The 18,349-nt window shown below is 42.0% G+C and overlaps 1 protein-coding gene across 8 annotated transcripts in view; it reads right to left on the bottom strand.

Moving 5' to 3' along the window:
* The window catches only part of LOC123507906 (proteoglycan 4-like), a 65,593-nt gene that overhangs the window by 11,304 nt on the left and 35,940 nt on the right, over window positions 1-18,349 (bottom strand). For 5 of the 8 annotated variants that reach the window (XM_045261212.1, XM_045261220.1, XM_045261214.1 and 2 more), the window contains 4 exons: window positions 7,437-7,682; window positions 4,858-5,040; window positions 1,900-2,007; window positions 76-116 (listed from right to left, as the gene is read on the bottom strand). In XM_045261212.1, the coding sequence (XP_045117147.1) occupies window positions 76-116; window positions 1,900-2,007; window positions 4,858-5,040; window positions 7,437-7,682 (578 nt within the window). The remainder of the gene's footprint in view (window positions 1-75; window positions 117-1,899; window positions 2,008-4,857; window positions 5,041-7,436; window positions 7,683-18,349) is intronic. The other 3 variants (XM_045261218.1, XM_045261219.1, XM_045261216.1) reach the window with 2 other exon arrangements.

Raw genomic sequence — 18,349 nt, 5'->3', positions numbered from 1 at the left:
ACACTTCGTGGATAGCGCCAACAACCTTCATCCCAGCCTGCCAACCCAAAACTGTTTGCCTACATTGGGTCTTACCTGCTGGATGGGTGCCGACAAGGTGAGTGCATCATCCTCCTCTGTAATGAAGGAAGGGGTTGTCATTATTATCATTATTATTATGGTCATTATTATTACTGATACCACGTTGCACCTTTCAACATCTGTTCATAGACGACCAACCCTTTTCAGGAAGTAAATACATCACGCAGGGAAGCCACAGACTACCTCACTTCTGATTTCTCTAGTTTCTGATTCTGGCAAAGCTAATTTAATATTGTTCGATGCCTCACAAACTAAATTCATCCAGCTATCAACTCGACACAACCTTTCAGACAACTATCCCCTCTTTTTCAATGACAACTATTCTGTTCTTTACTTTTAATATAATTTTTCTCTCTCTCTCTCTCTCTCTCTCTCTCTCTCTCTCTCTCTCTCTCTCTCTCTCTCTCTCTCGAGGTCATGTTTACGCTTTAGGCTGAAATGGCGCCACGTTTATGTTGTGTTTTGCTGCTTTAGGGAAAGGCGGGGTTGCGTACACACACACACACACACACACACACACACACACACACACACACACACACACACACACTATTGATTTTTCTTTTTACAATTTTCACTTTTTTTGTGTGTACATATAGAGTACGTGTTGACATTATTTCAAGAATAGGAGAAGGGGCAGGGGAGAACAAGAGGAGGAGGAGGAGGAGGAGGAGAAGGAGGAAGAAATAGGTATATAGTTTCCTCGGGCAGTGTGCTCATGTCTCAATGTATTGTACGAGAGAGAGTGAGAGAGAGATTGTTATTCCAATTTTAACTAAAAGCTAATCATATAAAGGGTGATTCTTTATCGTTTGTAGTAGTAGTAATAATGGTGGTGGTAGTGGTAGTGGTGGTTGGTCAAAAGGAATAAGGAGTGCATTTATTTTTTTGTGTTTGTCTGTTTGCCTTGTGCCTCGCGTTAGATATTTATTTTTCACTTACACACACACACACACACACACACACACACACACACACACACACACACACACACACACACACACACACACACACTTCTCGTGGACCGTTACTTACGAATGACCTTCACGCACACACATGTAAGTACGTAAGTGTGCGTGTGTATGTGTGTGTGTGTGTGTGTGTGTGTGTGTGTTCGTCGTATGAAGACCATTCATTGAAATTTCCTTCCCTGAGTGTGTGTGTGTGTGTGTGTGTGTGAAGACCTCTCTCTCTCTCTCTCTCTCTCTCTCTCTCTCTCTCTCTCTCTCTCTCTCTCTCTCTCTCTCTCTCTCTCTCTCTCATATTTTCCGTATTTTCTCCTCCCCGTATCGCACGTCTTGTGAAACACTGAAAACTCGTTCTATCTAGGTATTTTAAGAGAGAGAGAGAGAGAGAGAGAGAGAGAGAGAGAGAATGAGATTGCGTATTTTCTATTTTATTCGTATTTGTATAGTAATTCTCTCTCTTCTCCCTTTCTATTGTTTTCATTCTTCTTCTTCGTTTTTCTTTTTCTCATAATCATTGTCTTTATTGTTATTCTTAATCTTATTTTTATTCCTATTGTTTCTTTTTTTCTTTTTTTTTCACTTCTCGGGTTTCTTTTTTTCTTTTTTCCTTTCCTCCCGCGACTCTCTCTCTCTCTCTCTCTCTCTCTCTCTCTCTCTCTCTCTCTCTCTCTCTCTCTCTCTCCCTACACCAAGGCGCGTGTTAGGTCGTATGGATGGTCCAAGGTTTCTCTCTCTCTCTCTCTCTCTCTCTCTCTCTCTCTCTCTCTCTCTCTCATATCACGTTTCAACATCGGAATCCTTGACTTTCTGTACGCTTAACAACAACAACAACAACAACACTATTGTTTACCTGTCAGTGTCTTGGGGGCAGGGACACCAGCTAGGGGCGCGGCAGGAGGAGCGGCGGGGAGGTCGGCAGGGGCTATGGTGGTGGTTGTGGTGGTGGAGGAGGAGCCGTCTGTAAATATTAAACAGGTTAAGCTTTGCCGTGTGATTTGTGTCATTTCTTTTTCTTTTCATGTATATCATCACTTTCCGTGTGTTCTGTAACGTAATTTCTTGTAGGTTTCCGTTATGATATATTTTCAGTATGGCATTTGTTTACTTTAGGATAGCTTCACCTTAATCCTTTCAGTACTGGGACACATTTTTTACCCTGAATTTTGGATGTGATTAGACGATTTTATTTGCATTATGGACAGAGTATTGAGGTCAGAACTCAGAAGATTAATGGCAAGAGTCTTCTCCATTTTAATCCCCACATAAATTTCTGAAGCTGTATAAAATCACCAAATAGTAACCCTAATTAATATGAAAGCGCGTCATAGTACCGCAAGGCTTAATGATTTTTTTACATTACATTATTATCATGTCTATTCTTAACACACTTAAAACGCACCTAGAAGCACTTATAACTTTAAAAACATGCCTCATTGTTCAGATAATTTCTTATTAGTGTAAAGATTCCTGTTACTCACCTGTTTACCTGAAAATTTAATCATTAAACATCACGTGAGAGTGAGCTAAGTCATTACCTTGATAATAATACATACCTTTACTCACCTGAATGTTGGATATCTTAAGATTTCTAAAAAGTACAAAAAAAAAAAAAAAAAAAAACTCCTGATGAACACTAACACCAACACTAACACAAAGGATCGCATTCAGAAACTGTTGACGCCCTCACCACGACTATTTTCTAAGGCCATAGAGATGTCTGGTCGGGTTCTGAAGAGCATATATTTCCTCTTAATAACACAGAAATCACGTCAATTAGTCACTATAACCATTAAAACACCCTGAAAAACATGTATACCTTTAACTAAAATCTTTTGAAATCGTGGAAGTGCGACGTGGAAGTGTAATAGAATAGGAACGTAAGACAGTAGCAGGACGAGTAGGGACATTTGGGAAGTAGCGGTAAATCTGAGAAGTGGCACTGTTAGGAGACTAAGAATAGACCAACACAAGAACACATCACGATCCACAGTATGAACACGAGCAGCGGGAGGGATCGTATGGGCGAGAGCTCGAGTAGCGGGGAGAGGGACGTGAGCTGAATGTTGAGAGAGAGAGAGAGAGAGAGAGGGCTGGGGAGGGGGAGAGGTGGTAAGTAGCGGTCACGTGCTATAGTGCAAGTCTTTGGTAAGGAGCCCTTGGTGGGATTACTAGAGCGGGGAAGTGTGTGTGTGTGTGTGTGGGTTGATATGTGCGTAAGAGGTATGTAGAAGTTTGTTGTGCGCATGAACACACACACACACACACACACACACACACACACACACACACACACACACACACACACACACACACACACACACACACTCTATCATTGTCTTCTATTATTTTGTTTTTGGTGGGCGATCATAAAATAATTCATAACATTCTTGCTATGTTTTTTTTCTCTTCATTACCTGTTTTGTACGTGTCCTGCATCATCTCATCTATTTGCTAATCTGCTTTTTGTTTCTCTCTCTCTCTCTCTCTCTCTCTCTCTCTCTCTCTCTCTCTCTCTCTCTCTCTCTCTCTCTCTCTCATATTTTTACCAATGAATATCTGAACCATGTATATGCATAAATGACAATGTAACGAGACAAACACACAGACGGACAAATAAATAGACAGACAGAGAGAGAGAGACAGTATACACAAAAGCTAACACGCTCGAATTTCCTTTTATTTTTTGTATTTTTTTCAATGGCACATGTTGTAAGAATGGAAGTATGTAAGTGGCGGTGTGGGACTTAGCGGGGAAGTGAGCGGGAACAATGCAGCGGTGTACTTCTGGGATATCGAGGAAGGGGAGGGGTGGGGGGTACCTTGGGACTGGGGGACGGGGAGAGGAGTGTAAGGCTCGTTCTGCGCCTCATCTCCACTATTTCAAAAGGCTTTATTTAAATCTACACGAGTTTTTTAATGTGTTTTTACGTTTCGAGAGGTAGAGTGACAAGATTTCTTCATTATTAACTGGAGAAACACTCTTGAAAACCCGGTTAATCGTTTCGATGACCTTGAAAAATAGTCATGGTGAAAGAGCAAAGCGTTTCTGAATGCGGACCAAAAAGAAAGATGTGGATATGGAGGTGTGGGTGAGGAGATGGAAATACCAGTAAGGTGTGTGGAGGTAGCAGAAGAGGGTGTGGAAATAACAGTGGAGGGTGTGGAAATTCCAGAAGTGGATGTGTTGATAGGACTGGGAAGGACTGTGGAGAGAGAGAGAGAGAGAGAGAGAGAGAGAGAGAGAGAGAGAGAGAGAGAGAGAGAGAGAGAGAGCAAAAACAACCCTTCTTTTTTTTGCGAATCAATGTTTTTTTTTCTCTTCTCTCCTCCTCCGATGCTAGACTATAAATAAATAGGAAAAAATACATGCTTTGCAGTTATCCCTTTCATCCTCTGTTTATCCTTTCCTTTTCTCCCTTCCTTGTTTCTTCCGGGTGTTGCAGATCACAAAATCGTATGACTAAATATAAACACACCTTTCCAAACCATCATTGCTTTTTTTTTTTTTTTAATAACGCGGGCTTTTCACGGGAATTTATGGGCTAAAGGAGCTACTTTTGGGGTACCTCCTGTCTGAAAGCCCGCTCGCTGGGGAACCGTTACCCCGAGTGAGGAAGCCCAACCTACACTCCGACCATGGCCAGGATTCGAACCCCTGCGCTTGGAGACCCCTCAGACCCCAAAGCGAGCGTGGTTCCACTGTACCACGGTGGTCTGAAATCATCATTACTCTCTCAAACTCTTCCTTAATTCGCCCCTTTCTCCTCCTCCTCCTCCTCCTCTTTCTCTTCCTCTTCCTCCTACTCACAACAATCATAGAAGGAGGGGCAGCAGGAGAAGGTGCGATAGCGTGGGCGGCAACCCTCTACAGGCAGCAGGCATTTAGGAGCCACACACTGCCGCTGCCCATGGATGCAGAAACAGTAGGAACATTCGTCCGGGGAAAGCATTGCGGAACCCTCAGCAAAGACTGCCCCGTCCTCCACACAGCCTGGTCGTGACACCATACATACACACATGGTTGGGCTGCCAGTGCTGGTGGTGAGCTTGGGGTTGTGGTGTGGGGGAGGTGTTGCAGGGGTGGTGTTTGTGGTGTTGCTTTGTGTTGGTGTGTTGTGTGTGTTATTTTTTATGTAAGAAGGGAAAACTGGCCAAGGGCAACATAAAACGAAAAAAAGAAAAAGGTCCACTTAGTTGCCAGTCCCCGTGTGTTAGTGTGTGTGGTTCTAGGGTTTTATGGTGTGGTGTTGTATGGTAATCGATTATCTGATGGTGATGGTGGTGGTGGTGGTGGTGGTGGTGGTGGTGGTGGTGGTGGTGGTGTGGTGTTTTAGTGGTGTATTAGTGCCTCCTTTTTGTTTTATCTCGTGTATTTGTTTCTTTATTTATTCGTTCAGACTGATGGTGTTTGTGGTGTGGTAGTGGTGGTGGTGGTGGTGGTGGTGGTGGTCTTGTGGTATTTTAGTGATGTTAATGGCTCTTTTTCGTTTTATCTCATGTATTTCTTGATTTATTTACTCGTGTGGTGTAGGAGGAGGATGTAGGGTGGTGGTGGTGGTGGAGGTGGTGGTGGTGGTGGTGGTGGTGGTCGTGTGCTGTTTTAGTGGTGTTAATGCCTATTTTTTGTTTTATCGTGTATTTCGTTATTTATTTATTCGTTTAGTGTCTGAGGAGGGTGTAGTGTTGTTGTTGTTGTTGTTGTTGTTGTTGTTGTGGTGGTGGTGGTGGTGGTCTTGTGGTGTTTTAGTGGTGTGTTAATACTTCTTTTTTTTTGTCTTATCTCGTGAATTTCTTGATTAATTTATTCGTTTAGTGTCTGAGGAGGGTGTAGTGGTGGTGTAAGGGAAGCTGTGGTTATGGTGGGGTAGTAAATATTGTACTCTGTTAATGGTGTGGTGTTAATGGTGCCAGTGAATGGTGGTGGTGGTAGTGATAGTGGTGGCGATGTCTATAATGTGTTAAGTGATGGTGAGTCTTCGTGAGTAGATTAGAACACAAAAATTCATTATAAATATTCCAGCTATTTCTTTTTTTTTTTTTTTTTTTTTTTAGAATTAGTGGTTTTTGTTGGTGCTATTAACCTCTTCAGTACCAGGACGCGGTTTCATATTTATTTCGCTCACTATTTGATGATTCTGTGCAGCTTCAGAAACTTATTTGAGGGACTGAAATAGTGAAGACTGTGGACATTAATCTTCTGACCTCCATAGACCCTTCCTAATGTCAGTAAAATCATCTAATCACACCAACAATTTATGGTAGAAATGCGTTGTAGTACTGAAGGGATTAATAAGTGTGACCATATTACTGAGTGACTGCATTATTAAGTTATGGTTACAATAGTTAGTCAGCACAATACCTAATGATAGTGTTGTTAATGGTGATGCCTGTGGTGATGAAGGCTTGGTTACAGTGACAGCTGTGATGATTCGCCTCTACAATCTAACGGGGCAAGATTTCAAAAAAAAATATTTATTTTTTTTTTTTTCTCGTGTCTGATCTAGTGTATAATTTTATATTTTCGGAGAGCAACAATTTGAACAAGCTTTTTTCAATTTTTTTTCTAACCCTTGGCCTGTTTCTCAATCACGCGGGAAAATAGAATATAGTGAAAATGTGTATAGTGAGATAACGAAAATTGTCTCGATTACAGTTACCGTAAGACAAACTATATTTCAAAAGGCGGAGCAAGTCTAGCGTGCAGATTTGTTACTGGGGTGTGGCCTTCTGACTTCTCACTGTTCTTCCCGTCTGACTGGCCTCTGCGAGTGTGGTGAGCGATGCTCCTTACTCTGGGACACTCACACTGTAACTTCCGGGTTTTCCTAGATAGCTGGACATTTCTTCATAGCTACGTATGTTAAATGACTGACTGATATGTTTACAGGGAAAACATATCAGGAAAATGGCTTAATTGATTTTGTTACTGTTTTGTTTTTTTTGTGTATAGCTAGCATCAATAATTAACATCGTCTTACTGGTTGCTCAAGGGATGTAAGCAAATCGTTTTTACTTTGGTCCTTTAAATACACTCGTACAAATACGGAGGAGTATAGTGTTTAGCTTACATTTCCTCTCTGACCAAAGATAGGACAGTTTCAACCACTCAGCTGTAGATTATCTTGATGCAATGACTACTGGTGAGGTAAATGTATAATGACGTATAATTCTGTGTCAAGGGAACTGGGTATGGTGAATTACAGGCAATTACTTGAGAGGCAGCGACAGTGGAAATGGTTGCAAGCACGACTGATAAAGACTTAATGCTTGTAACCTTCTGAGTAATGGCAATGAGGAGGCAGATAATGGCAGGGAACATGATGCAATGATACGATGAATATGTTCGTGCCATGTGTGTTTGTGGTGGGGAGTGGAGGGGACGCTCACCCTGGAAACTAAGGACGTGGGTTTGAGGGGAGGTGGTAGTGGTGGAGGTAGTGGTGGAGGTGGTGGTGGAGGTGGTGTACTCATTCCGTTCATTCCACCTGCGTCGTGTTCCTTCCACCGCTGCCGCCGCCGCCACAGCGTCCTCCATGGCAGACTGGATCTCCACATGTTGCCGCCTCAGCTCCGCCGCCGCCAGCCCCGCCACCGCCTCCTTCGTGTATAACTTATTACTCTCTAACTCACCGTCTGTAATGGGAGAAAAGAGCGTAGTGTTAGCAATGGCAGGATTGATAGATAGATAAATAGGTAATTCTTACGTAATTATCTAAGTCTGTACGAAAAGTTCTGAACCTATCTTGCTGAAAATTTGCATGCAGCCTATTCTCCACCCGCTCTTTCACGTGGTACTATTCGTTTTACTCTATCGTTACTTTCACTCTTTCTGAGGTAGTAAATCGACTGGTTGTTTTACTCTCTACTCGTAACTGTCTGTAATGGGAAAACATAATGCATTGTTAGGAATGACAAGACTGATTGACAGGTAAATAGATTAGTTGTTTGATTGAGTATTCTTCGGAGGAATGGCAAGATGGATAGATGGATAGCTGTATAGATTGATTGTTTTATTGATTGACTGATTGATAAATGGATTAATTATTCTTCTTAGGAATGGGTGGATAGATGGATAGATATATTAGGATAGATAGATAAATAGGTGGGTTGTTTTATTGATTGATTGATTGATTGATTAACTTGTTCAATACATGGGGCACATTTTTACCTTGAGATTTGTGTACGATTAGATAATTTCATTGACATAAGGAAGGGTTTATGGAGGTCAGAAGATTAATGGCCACAGTCTTCACTATTTTAATCCCCCACATAAGTTTCTGAAGCTGTATCAAATCACCAAATAGTAAGCAGAATGAATATGAAAATGCGTCATGGTACTCAAGGGGTTAATTATTCTTCGGAGGTAAAGGGAGGAAGAAAATATAAGTGTATGTTTTAACTGATAAGAAAAAAAAAAAAATATTCAGAAGAGTATTTGTTTTGTTAATAATTTTCACTTTTTCTTTCTGTACATTTGTTTATTTGAGAAAATGCTAAACCATCTCCATTTGTATACGCAATAAATACCAATACACTATTATTTCTTAACACACATGAAGGCGACCAACATTTCTTATTCATGCATGTAAATTGCACTGGCTTTACCTCATTAGATATACATACAAGAGTACAGGAAACGCTGCTTATGTCATTTGATAAACAAGAGTACAAGAGGATCATGATAAGAAAACAAGGAACATCCGGTACTTTCAAAAGAATGTGTATGTAAATTTACCTCTGCTCTTGTTGAGTTAGCTAATAGAGTACTGTATGAAAGGTGATGAGAGGGTGGAGATGGAGGTGGTGGATGGAGAGTGGCGCATCTGCCTTACCAGCTGTTAATGTTCTAGCCGGTAACAAGGCACTTTCAATGTTTTTACTTGCTAACCCTTGCAACTTGTTCTGTTTTTGTTGTAGTCAATAGAGTACTGTATGGAAGGTATTGTGAGGGTGTAGGTAGAGGTGGAGGATGGAGGATGGATCATCTGTGGAAGGTGGAACATGTGCCTTGTTCGTGTTGGTAACAAGACACTTGAATGTTTTTACTTGTTAACCCTCGCAACTTGCCCTGTTTTTGTTGTAGCTAGTAGAGTACTGCGTGAAAGGAGTCATAAATCTGTAGGTGGAGGGTGGAATATCTGCCTTGTTCATGTCGGTAACAAGGTACTGAATGTTTTTTACTTGCTAACCCTCGCAACTTGTTCTGTTTTTTGTTGTAGTTAATGAAGTACTGTTTGTAAAGGTGGAGGTATAGAGATAGGAGATGAAGGATGGCGGGTGACGCATCTGCCTTGTTAACTATTCATGTTCGTGTCGGTAACAAGTCACTTTGAATGTTTTTTTTATGCTTGTTAACCCTCGCAACTTGTTCTGTTTTTGTTTTAGTTAATAGAACACTATATGAAAGGTGTTGTGAGGGTGGAGGTGGAGGATGGAGTATCTGCCTGTTCGTGTCGGTAGAGTACTGTATGTAAAGTTAGAGGTAGAGGGTGGAGGTGGAGGTGGTGGAGGGTGGAACATCTGTCTTGTCCAGTGTTCATGTAAGTAACAAACTACTGAATGTCTTTACTTGTTAACCCTCACAATATTCGTTTTTTGTTGAGCTTTTTATCCCCTGTGCGCGTCTCCTAATCTGCCTGGCATCCACCGGTCGCTGGGTTAACAAGACCAATAAATGTGTTAATGGGTTAATGGGCTAATGGTGTTACGAGGGTCACGGTTGTAAAGTATATAGTTCCCCCTGCAGGTTATTCGTGTTTTTTATGATGGTGGTAGTTTGATGTGGGAAATAAAGCTATGAAATGTGATGGAAAGAGTGTGTGGAGTTGACGATAAGTTGAGTAATAGAATGAGTAGAAATAAAAGAAATAAAACGACTTCAGAAAGAGGAGGGTTGGTGGAGTTCCGTGTGTGTGTGTGTGTGTGTGTGTGTGTGTGTGTGTGTGCGGTGGGTGGGGTGGGTGTTTGGTATGTGGGTGTGTACATGTGTGTGTGTGTGTCTATCTTTCTTTCTTTCCTACTGAAGTCACGACGAGGAATATGTGAAGATAATAAAGACTCACAACACACAACCAAAGTGAAGATAGATAATTGGTGAATTAAGCGTTGGTTCTGACAGACACACCTTTACTTGATGATTTTAAAGGATTTTTAGCTGAAGGAACCGTAGGACAGCCATTTCTTTTACCGCTACGGAGAATCAAGCGTCCTTTTATGTATTTTTTTTCCTTTAGCAGTGAGTTTTCTTTTGTGGTGAGTGAAATCTAAGTGTAATCATAGTTTTTCACTTGAGAAGAGCCATCAAAAGTCAGGAAAAGAAAAATCAACATGTTCTTTTCACTTAAAGTAAAAAACAAACTGTAATGTACAAAAGAATGTATTTTTTAACTTTCTCCCACAGACACGCACCAGAAACACCACAAAGCACAGGTGACCACTGGTGTCCACAGGTATGCACATTCAAATACCGGAAGGAAGGTAAGGGGACGAATAAGTTGTTCACTGGGATCAGTAACATAAAACTCTACTTTGATGCCGTTCAGATTAACCCTACCCTACCTTGCTCCTCCCTGTCCCCTGCGTGTCCCTGCCTTCACCTCTCTCCACTCCTTTCCTTCCCTTACAGCCGTCCATCTCTTCCACGGTTCTTCCACTCCAGGTCACCCGAACCACAAACCACCTCCCCCTCCGCTCTTGTTCCCTCTGTCCACCTGTCTGAGATCAGTAACATGTATCTCAGTCTCATATTTGCCTCGGGGTATACACACCTGCGTGGTCAGAACAAACTCCGTATTCAGAAACGCCTTCCCCTCTCACTACGACAATTTTCCAAGGCCACAGACAAATAGCCGGGTTTTCAAGACAGTTTCTTCTTTTAATAAACTAGAAATCTCGCTAATTCATCACCAGAATCATAAAAGTACTCTTAAAAACACGAGTATCTTCAACTGGAGCCTCTGAAAAGCAGTGATAGCGAGAGAGCAAAGTGTTTCAGAATACGGGTCTTACTATGCTGTTCTTCATGCTCTACCTGTCCTTGTCCTGACCTGAGCCTCACCTCTCCCACGGTAATGGAAGGCACCTGCAAAGTACCCACAGTCTTGCTCCAAAGTATGTTCATTTGCTGCATTTGGTTCCATTTCTTCTCTAATTTTCTTCCAGTAATTCCATGTTTCTGAGATTGCATAATGTGTTTTCTCACTGTTAGGAAGTTTCTCGAAGCGTCATATTACATTATTACACTATTACAAAACTTCTTGCAGCGTTATATTACAAATTCATCTGCTACTGCTTTCGTTTCCATCTCCTCTTATTTTTGTTCTTTCAGTAATTCCGTGTTTCTGAGCGTATATCACGTGTTCGCTCACTGTTACGAAGGTTTTGGAGCGCTATAATACAAACTCATCTGTTGCTTTCGTTTCCATATCCCTCTCATTTTTTTTTTCAGTAATTCCGTCTGCATAATGTGTTAAAGCGTTGTATTATAAATTCACGTTTTCTATATGTAAAAGGGAATGGGTGGTCAAGGGCAGCATAAAACTAAAAAAAAAAAAAAAAAACCCACTTAATTGCAAGTCTTTAAACGTGAGGAAGTGCATCTTTCGTTCTCCCTCCCAGTAACCTTCAAGTCTTTCGATTAACTCACCCTTCAATCAACAGGTTTTACAACATTATCAGCAGTTTAGATTTGAATATGAGAAAAAAAAAAACACTAACACTGAATATATTGAAAAGCAGCGTTCATCTACTTGACTTGACCAAAGGCTCGTATTCTCAAACACTTCTACGCTTCACCTCCACTATTTCAAATGGCTTTATTTCAATTGATAAGAGTTTTTTTTTCTAAGGTGTTTTTATAGTTCTAGAGGCAGAGTGACAACACTTCTACATTATTAACTGGAGAAACACTCTTGAAAACCCCGTTAGTTCTCCGTGTGGCTTTGGAAAACAGTCTTGGTGAGAGAGAACAGCGTGTTTTTAGGTGTTTTTTACGGTTCTAGAGGCAGAATGACAATATTTCTACATTATTAACTGGAGAAACACTCTTGAAAACCCCGCTAGTTATCCCTGTGGCCTTGGAAAACAGTCGTGGTGAGAGAGCAAAGCGTTTCTGAATACTGACCAACCTGTCCCTCCGTTTCCCAATGTCAGGACCCTCCACCACCACCACCACCACCAACAGCCTTCACCCTCGCCTTCAAGTTGAGCAGGGTAATAAGGTGTGTTTACAGGCGCAGGTGTGTTTTATTATTACTGAGGAGGTGTGTGTTATATTCTCTCTCTCTCTCTCTCTCTCTCTCTCTCTCTCTCTCTCTCTCTCTCTCTCTCTCTCTCTCTCCAGTTTTGTGCTTGAAATGAAAAAAAAAACTTATTAACGATGGGAAATGAGAACGTTGAGAGAGAGAGAGAGAGAGAGAGAGAGAGAGAGAGAGAGAGAGAGAGAGAGAGAGAGAGAGAGAGAAATCAACAAATAGAAAAGAAATTAGCAGAAACAGAGGAATAATGTGTGTGTGTGTGTGTGTGTGTGTGTGTGTGTGTGTGTGTGTTGTCCATCATGGGTGTCATTATTATCTGTTATATTATTTTCTTTTCTCTGTCTTTTATATTTCCGTTTTTTCTTTCTATTTTTCCGCTGTTGCTGAGCTGGAGGGAGACCTTGAATTTTTAGGGGGTGGAGAGGGAGAGAGAGCGGAGAGTGTTAGGTGACCGTGGCCTTGAGTTGAGGAAAGGGAGAGGAAAGGGAGAGTTAACCGCCACAACCCCTGTACACACCTCTCCTCTCTCTCTCTCTCTCTCTCTCTCTCTCTCTCTCTCTCTCTCTGGTGCCTATCCCATGCATTTCTTTCTCCCTCTCCTCCTACCCTCCCTTCTCTCCACTCTCCCTCCATCCCTCCCTCCTCCTTTCTTTCCTCCCGGACCTCCGCTGTCCCTTTCTTCTTCCTCGTAACCCACTCCTCCTCTCCTCTTCTTCTCCTTCTCTTCCTTCTCTCCACTGTCTCTCTCTTCTCACTTTTACGACTTTGTGTCTTCTCTTCCTCCTCCTCCAGTCTCACAGTCACATCACTATTCGCCCTTCCTTTGTGTTCCTTCGTGTTCCTCGTACAAACAACAGTGAATGTCTTAACTCGTATACTTGTCTATCAAATCTCTTTATCACTGGATTATTTCATCCTCGTTCATACTCTGTTGTTCGTTTATTACCTCCGCCTCTTGTTATTGTTCTCTGTAGCTCATGTGTAGGAGAACGAGGAAGAGGAGGAGGGGGAGGAGGAGGAGGAGGAGGAGGAGGAGGAGGAGAAAGGAATAAATGGCATGTAAAGAGGAAAGCAAATAGCAACAGGCGCATTGGTCCTTATGAGGCAAAGGTGAAGGTTGACGGGGAGGAGGAAGAGGAAAAGGAGGAGGAGGAGGAGGAGGAGGAGGAGGCGACGATGGTGAAGTAGGAAGAAGAGGAGGAGGAGGAGGAGAAGGGACTAAAACCGCGAGAAAAGGAAGATGAATAATTGTCAGGTAGCGTGTTAAAAAGTTAGAAACACCATTAATGGAAAAAAAACAGTGAGGAGGAGGAGGAGGAGGCGGCGGAGGAGGAAGAGGAGGAGGAGGAGGAGGAGGGGAAGACGATAGGTACGAAAGAAGCAGAGTACAGAAAGATATGACGTAACTGACTGATGGAAAAAAGAGATAGAAGCGAAAGTGGAGGAGGAGGAGGAGGAGGAGGAGGAGGAGGAGGAGGAGGAGAAAGGAAACGAATAATAAGAAGAAAACTATAGATGAAAAGAACAGATAGACTAAAGAAAAAGAGAGGGATACAGTAGGAGAAAAAGAAGAGGAGGAGTAGAAGAAGGAGGAGGAGGAGGAGGAGGAGGAGGAGGAAGAGGATAAGGGACAGGTACCGGAACGTCCTCAGGTGAGTGTCGTGTTACCTCAGCCCGCCAGGTAGAAGATGAGTCCCCTGATTGGTTAATGGTGAGGGAAGGGCTGCGATTTAAGGGACTGCCAGAGAAAAGTGAGACGAGACAGAGATTGTGTGTGTGTGTGTGTGTGTGTGTGTGTGTGTGTGTGTGTGTGTGTGTGTGTTTAGGCTTAGGTTTTTGTCATTTTCAGTTTTCTATTCGTGTTTATGAGTTTTATGAATGCTCTCTCTGTTTCTCTGTTTCTCTGCCTCTCTTTCTTTCTCTTTCTCTTTTCTTTCGCTTTTCTTTCTCTTTCTCTCTCTCTCTCTCTCTCTCTCTCTCTCTCTCTCTCTCTCTCTCTCTCTCTCTCTCTCTCTCTCTCTCTCTCTCTCTCTCTCTCTCTCTCATGTTAGGCACTGTTGTGGTCTCTCAGTCTATGGTCTTATCTGTATTCCTCCTACTCGTTCTCGTCCTGCATGTAGTTACCGTTCCTCATGTTGTTGTTCTGCTCCTCCTCCTCCTCCTCCTCCTCCTCCTCCTCCTCCTCCTCCTCCTCCTCCTCCTCCTCCTCCTCTTTCATCTGACACGGTCTTTCCATCAAGGTAGCTTTTTGAGAGATTTGTTTGCATGCCCGTCTTTCTGGTTCATCCCTTCCATCCCCTTCTCTCCTCCTCCTCCTCCTCCTCCTCCTCCTCCAGACAGCCTCGTCAGGACCAGTATGGCTGTTGCTTACTAAATCTGCATTCCTTTGAGAGACGTAGGTTAAGAGGGGAGCTGATAGAAGTCTTTAAGTGGTATAAGGGTTGTAACAAAGGGGACACGAGCAAAGTTCCTTGGATCAGTAGTCAGGATAGAACCAGAAATGTTGTGTTTAAGCTTGAGAAATTCAGGTTTATGGAAAAAATGGGAAGGAACTGGATCTTTCATAGAGTTTTGATGAATGGGACGGACTCAGTAATCATGTTGTTAGTGCTGAGTCAATAGGGAGCTGTAACCCTTTCAGTGCTGGGACGCAATTCTTTACCTTGAGTTTTGGTGTGATGTGACGATTTTATTGACATTAGGCATGGTCTATGGAGGTCAAAAAGATTAATGGCCAGCGTCTTCACTATTTTAATCCCCACATAAGTTTCTGTTGCTGTATAAAAACGCCTAATAGTAACCAGAATGAATATGAAAACGCGGCATGGTACTGAAAGGGTTAATGGTCAGAGTCTCCACTATTTTAATCCCCACATAAGTTTCTGAAGCTGTGGAAAAACGCCAAATAGTAACCAGAGTAAATATAAAACCATGTGGTGGTACTGAAGGGGTTAAAAGAAGACAAATTTATGGATGGGGGATAATAGGATGAATTAGTTAGTTTTGTTCACACAGGAGCTGTCACGTGTAGGAATAACAGCCTCTTGCAACTTCTTTTCTGTTCTTGTGTTCTTATGTGTGTTTGATCCTTTATGTTCCTTTATTGGTAGAGGTCTTGTTCTTTTTTATTATCTTTTTTAGTTTTATATTTTTATTTATCTATTATGTATTTATTTTTTTCAGTTCTTATCATTCTCTTCTCATTTTTTTCTCTTCATTCCTTTTTTATTAATATTCATTGTCTTGTTCTTTTTTTTTTTTTTTTACTCTTATTTTTCTATCTACCTTTTAATTGTTCTTTTCATTTCTTATCATTCTCTTCTTCTTTTTTTCTGTTCATTCCTTTGTGTTCCTTTATAATCATTGGTGGTGGTGGTAGTAGCGGCGGTGGTAGTAGTAGTAGTAGTAGTTTTAATTTCCCTTGTCATTAGTATTCATATCACATAATACCAGAGAGAGAGAGAGAGAGAGAGAGAGATGCATCAAGGTACAGGCATGGCTTTTGGATCGTACCTGGTCGTACCCTGCAGGTCAGAGTGTACCGTTATGCTCAGCTGTGTGTGTGTGTGTGTGTGTGTGTGTGTGTGTGTGTGTGTGTGTGTGTGTGTGTGTGTGTGTGTGTGTGTGTGTTAATGGAAGAATAGCGGAGTTAGCAGAACGTAACTGAAAGGGTGAAAGAGAATAGGAAAGAAAAAAAAAGGGGAGGTGAGAGAGAAAGAGAGAGAAGGAAAAATAGTCGTCTCTCCGTTATGCTTGAGAGAGAGAGAGAGAGAGAGAGAGAGAGAGAGAGAGAGAGAGAGAGAGAGCATAACAAACATAAACACACAAAAATACAAACAAACAAAATCACAGTTAAACAGACAGACAGACATAAACAGAAATAAAATAAAATAAAAGGAGAGACAAAAGGAATGTAAAAAACAGACCCAAATAAAGATAAATATGAGAAAATACCAAAATATTTAGTTATTTCTCTCATTTCTTTCCTGTTAAGACGAGTGAATGAAGGGGAGAGAGAAAGAGAGAGAGGGAGTGGAAGATTAAGGAGGGAGGGAGGGTACGGAGGTCGAGGTCTGAGGGGGGGGGTGAGGGTCATGTGAAGGATATTAGGTTCTTGAAGAAGGAGGAGGAGGAGGAGGAGGAGGAGGAGGAGGAAAGAAAAGAAGAATGTATAATATGAAATTCGCCTTCATTTCTTTTCTACTTTTTTTTTTAACGTGTACAGAATTGCGTTTTCCTGATATGGTTTTGCAGATTAGAGAGAGAGAGAGAGAGAGAGAGAGAGAGAGAGAGAGAGAGAGAGAGAGAGAGAGAGAGATGCTGTTATTTCTCTTGAAGCTTATCACATTCTCGAGACTCAAAGGTTAAAATGGTTTTAATGATTTGATATACAGAGTTAATGATATTGCTTCGTAGTAGTAGTAGTAGTAGTAGTAGTAGTAGTAGTAGTAGTAGTAGTAGTAGTAGTAGTAGTAGTAGTAGTAGTAGTAGTAGAAAAGGCAGAGTATGAGTTTATTTGTGATGTGATAAGAAAATAAATATGGTTCTTAGACATATATCTCTGTGGTACGTTTAATCAGTCAGTCAGTCAGTCAGTCAGTCAGTCAGTCAGTCAGTTAGTCAGTTAGTCAGTCAGTCAGTCAGTCAGTCCTTCATCTTTGTTAGTTCACTAGAATAAAAGTGAAAACAATGACACCCACCCAACACACACACACACACACACACACACACACGTGACACTCATACACAACAAGTCCTTCCTAAATATAGAGGTTCGATCAGTCACTCAGGGCGCCCTCCTCATCCTCCCCGCCCCGCCCCGCCCCGCCCTCGCCATAAGTGTCACTATAGGGTGTGTGCTCCTCAGAAGGGGAGAAAGGAAAAGGTGTGAGGGTGTTGACTGTAAACACACACACACACACACACACACACACACACACACACACACACACACACACACACACTCTCTCTCTCTCTCTCTCTCTCTCTCTCTCTCTCTCTCTCTCTCTCTCTCTCTCTCTCTCTCTCTCTCTCTCTCTCTCTCTCTCTTCTATCCTTCCTTCCTTTTTTTTCCCAAATTTTACATGTTATCGCAGGCAAGCATCTCATCACAACACAATTACCTCTTACTCACCTCTTACTCACCTCTCACTCATCCCTCATACACTCCCAGTCACCTTTCTCACCCCCCCAGTCACCTCTCGCCCCCTCCTCTGCCCCTTCACCTCTCCCTCTCCCGCAACTGTTTCCTCTCACCTCTTCTCAAATCCGTTTTCCCATCATTTCTTGTCATTATACTCTTTCACAGCCTCTCCCATCCTCTCCAATCCTCTCCCAGCCTTTCCCAGCCTCTTCCAGCCTCTGTGTCTCCTCCATCCTCTCCCAGCCTCTCACTAATTTCTCGCTGTCTTCCCCAATTATGTTATCACACCCAGGCTCTCCCAGTATCTCCTCTTCTCTCTCACTGTCTCTCTCTCAGTCTCTCTTCTCATCTCCCCTTCTCATCTTTCAAGCCTTTCTCAGTTTAATCATACCTTTCCCAGCCTCTCCCCGTCTTCTCAATTATCTTCCAGCCTTTTAAAATCTCTATCAGCCTTATCTATCCCTTTCCCAGTTTTTTTCTTAACTTTATAACACCTTTCAGCCTTTTCCAGTCTCTCTCTCTAGGCTTTTCTGTTAGTTTTTTAGTATTGTTCAGTCTCCAGTCAGCCTCTTTCAGCTTCAGTTATCCTTCTTCAGTAGCTCATATCCTCTGTAAATGTCTTTGAACCTCTCCCAACGCATCATATCTTTTACTTTTCGCAATATCTCTTCAGTTTCAAGGATTTTTCATTACTTTCTAGCGTGTTTCAGTCTCCATTCAGCCTCTTTTGACTTCACTCTTGTTTAATAACTCACATCCTCTGCAGTGGTCTTTAAATCTCCCAACTCATCATATCCTTTACTTTTCACGATATCTCTTCATTTCCCGGGCTCTCTCATTACTTTTTAGCATATTTCAGTCTCCACTTAGTCTCTTTTAACCTAATTCGTTCTTCCTCAGTA

Source organism: Portunus trituberculatus, chromosome 23 (genome assembly GCF_017591435.1).
Source record: "Portunus trituberculatus isolate SZX2019 chromosome 23, ASM1759143v1, whole genome shotgun sequence".
NCBI classification, from domain to species: Eukaryota; Metazoa; Arthropoda; class Malacostraca; order Decapoda; family Portunidae; genus Portunus; species Portunus trituberculatus.
This window is presented reverse-complemented; position numbering and strand designations above follow the sequence as displayed.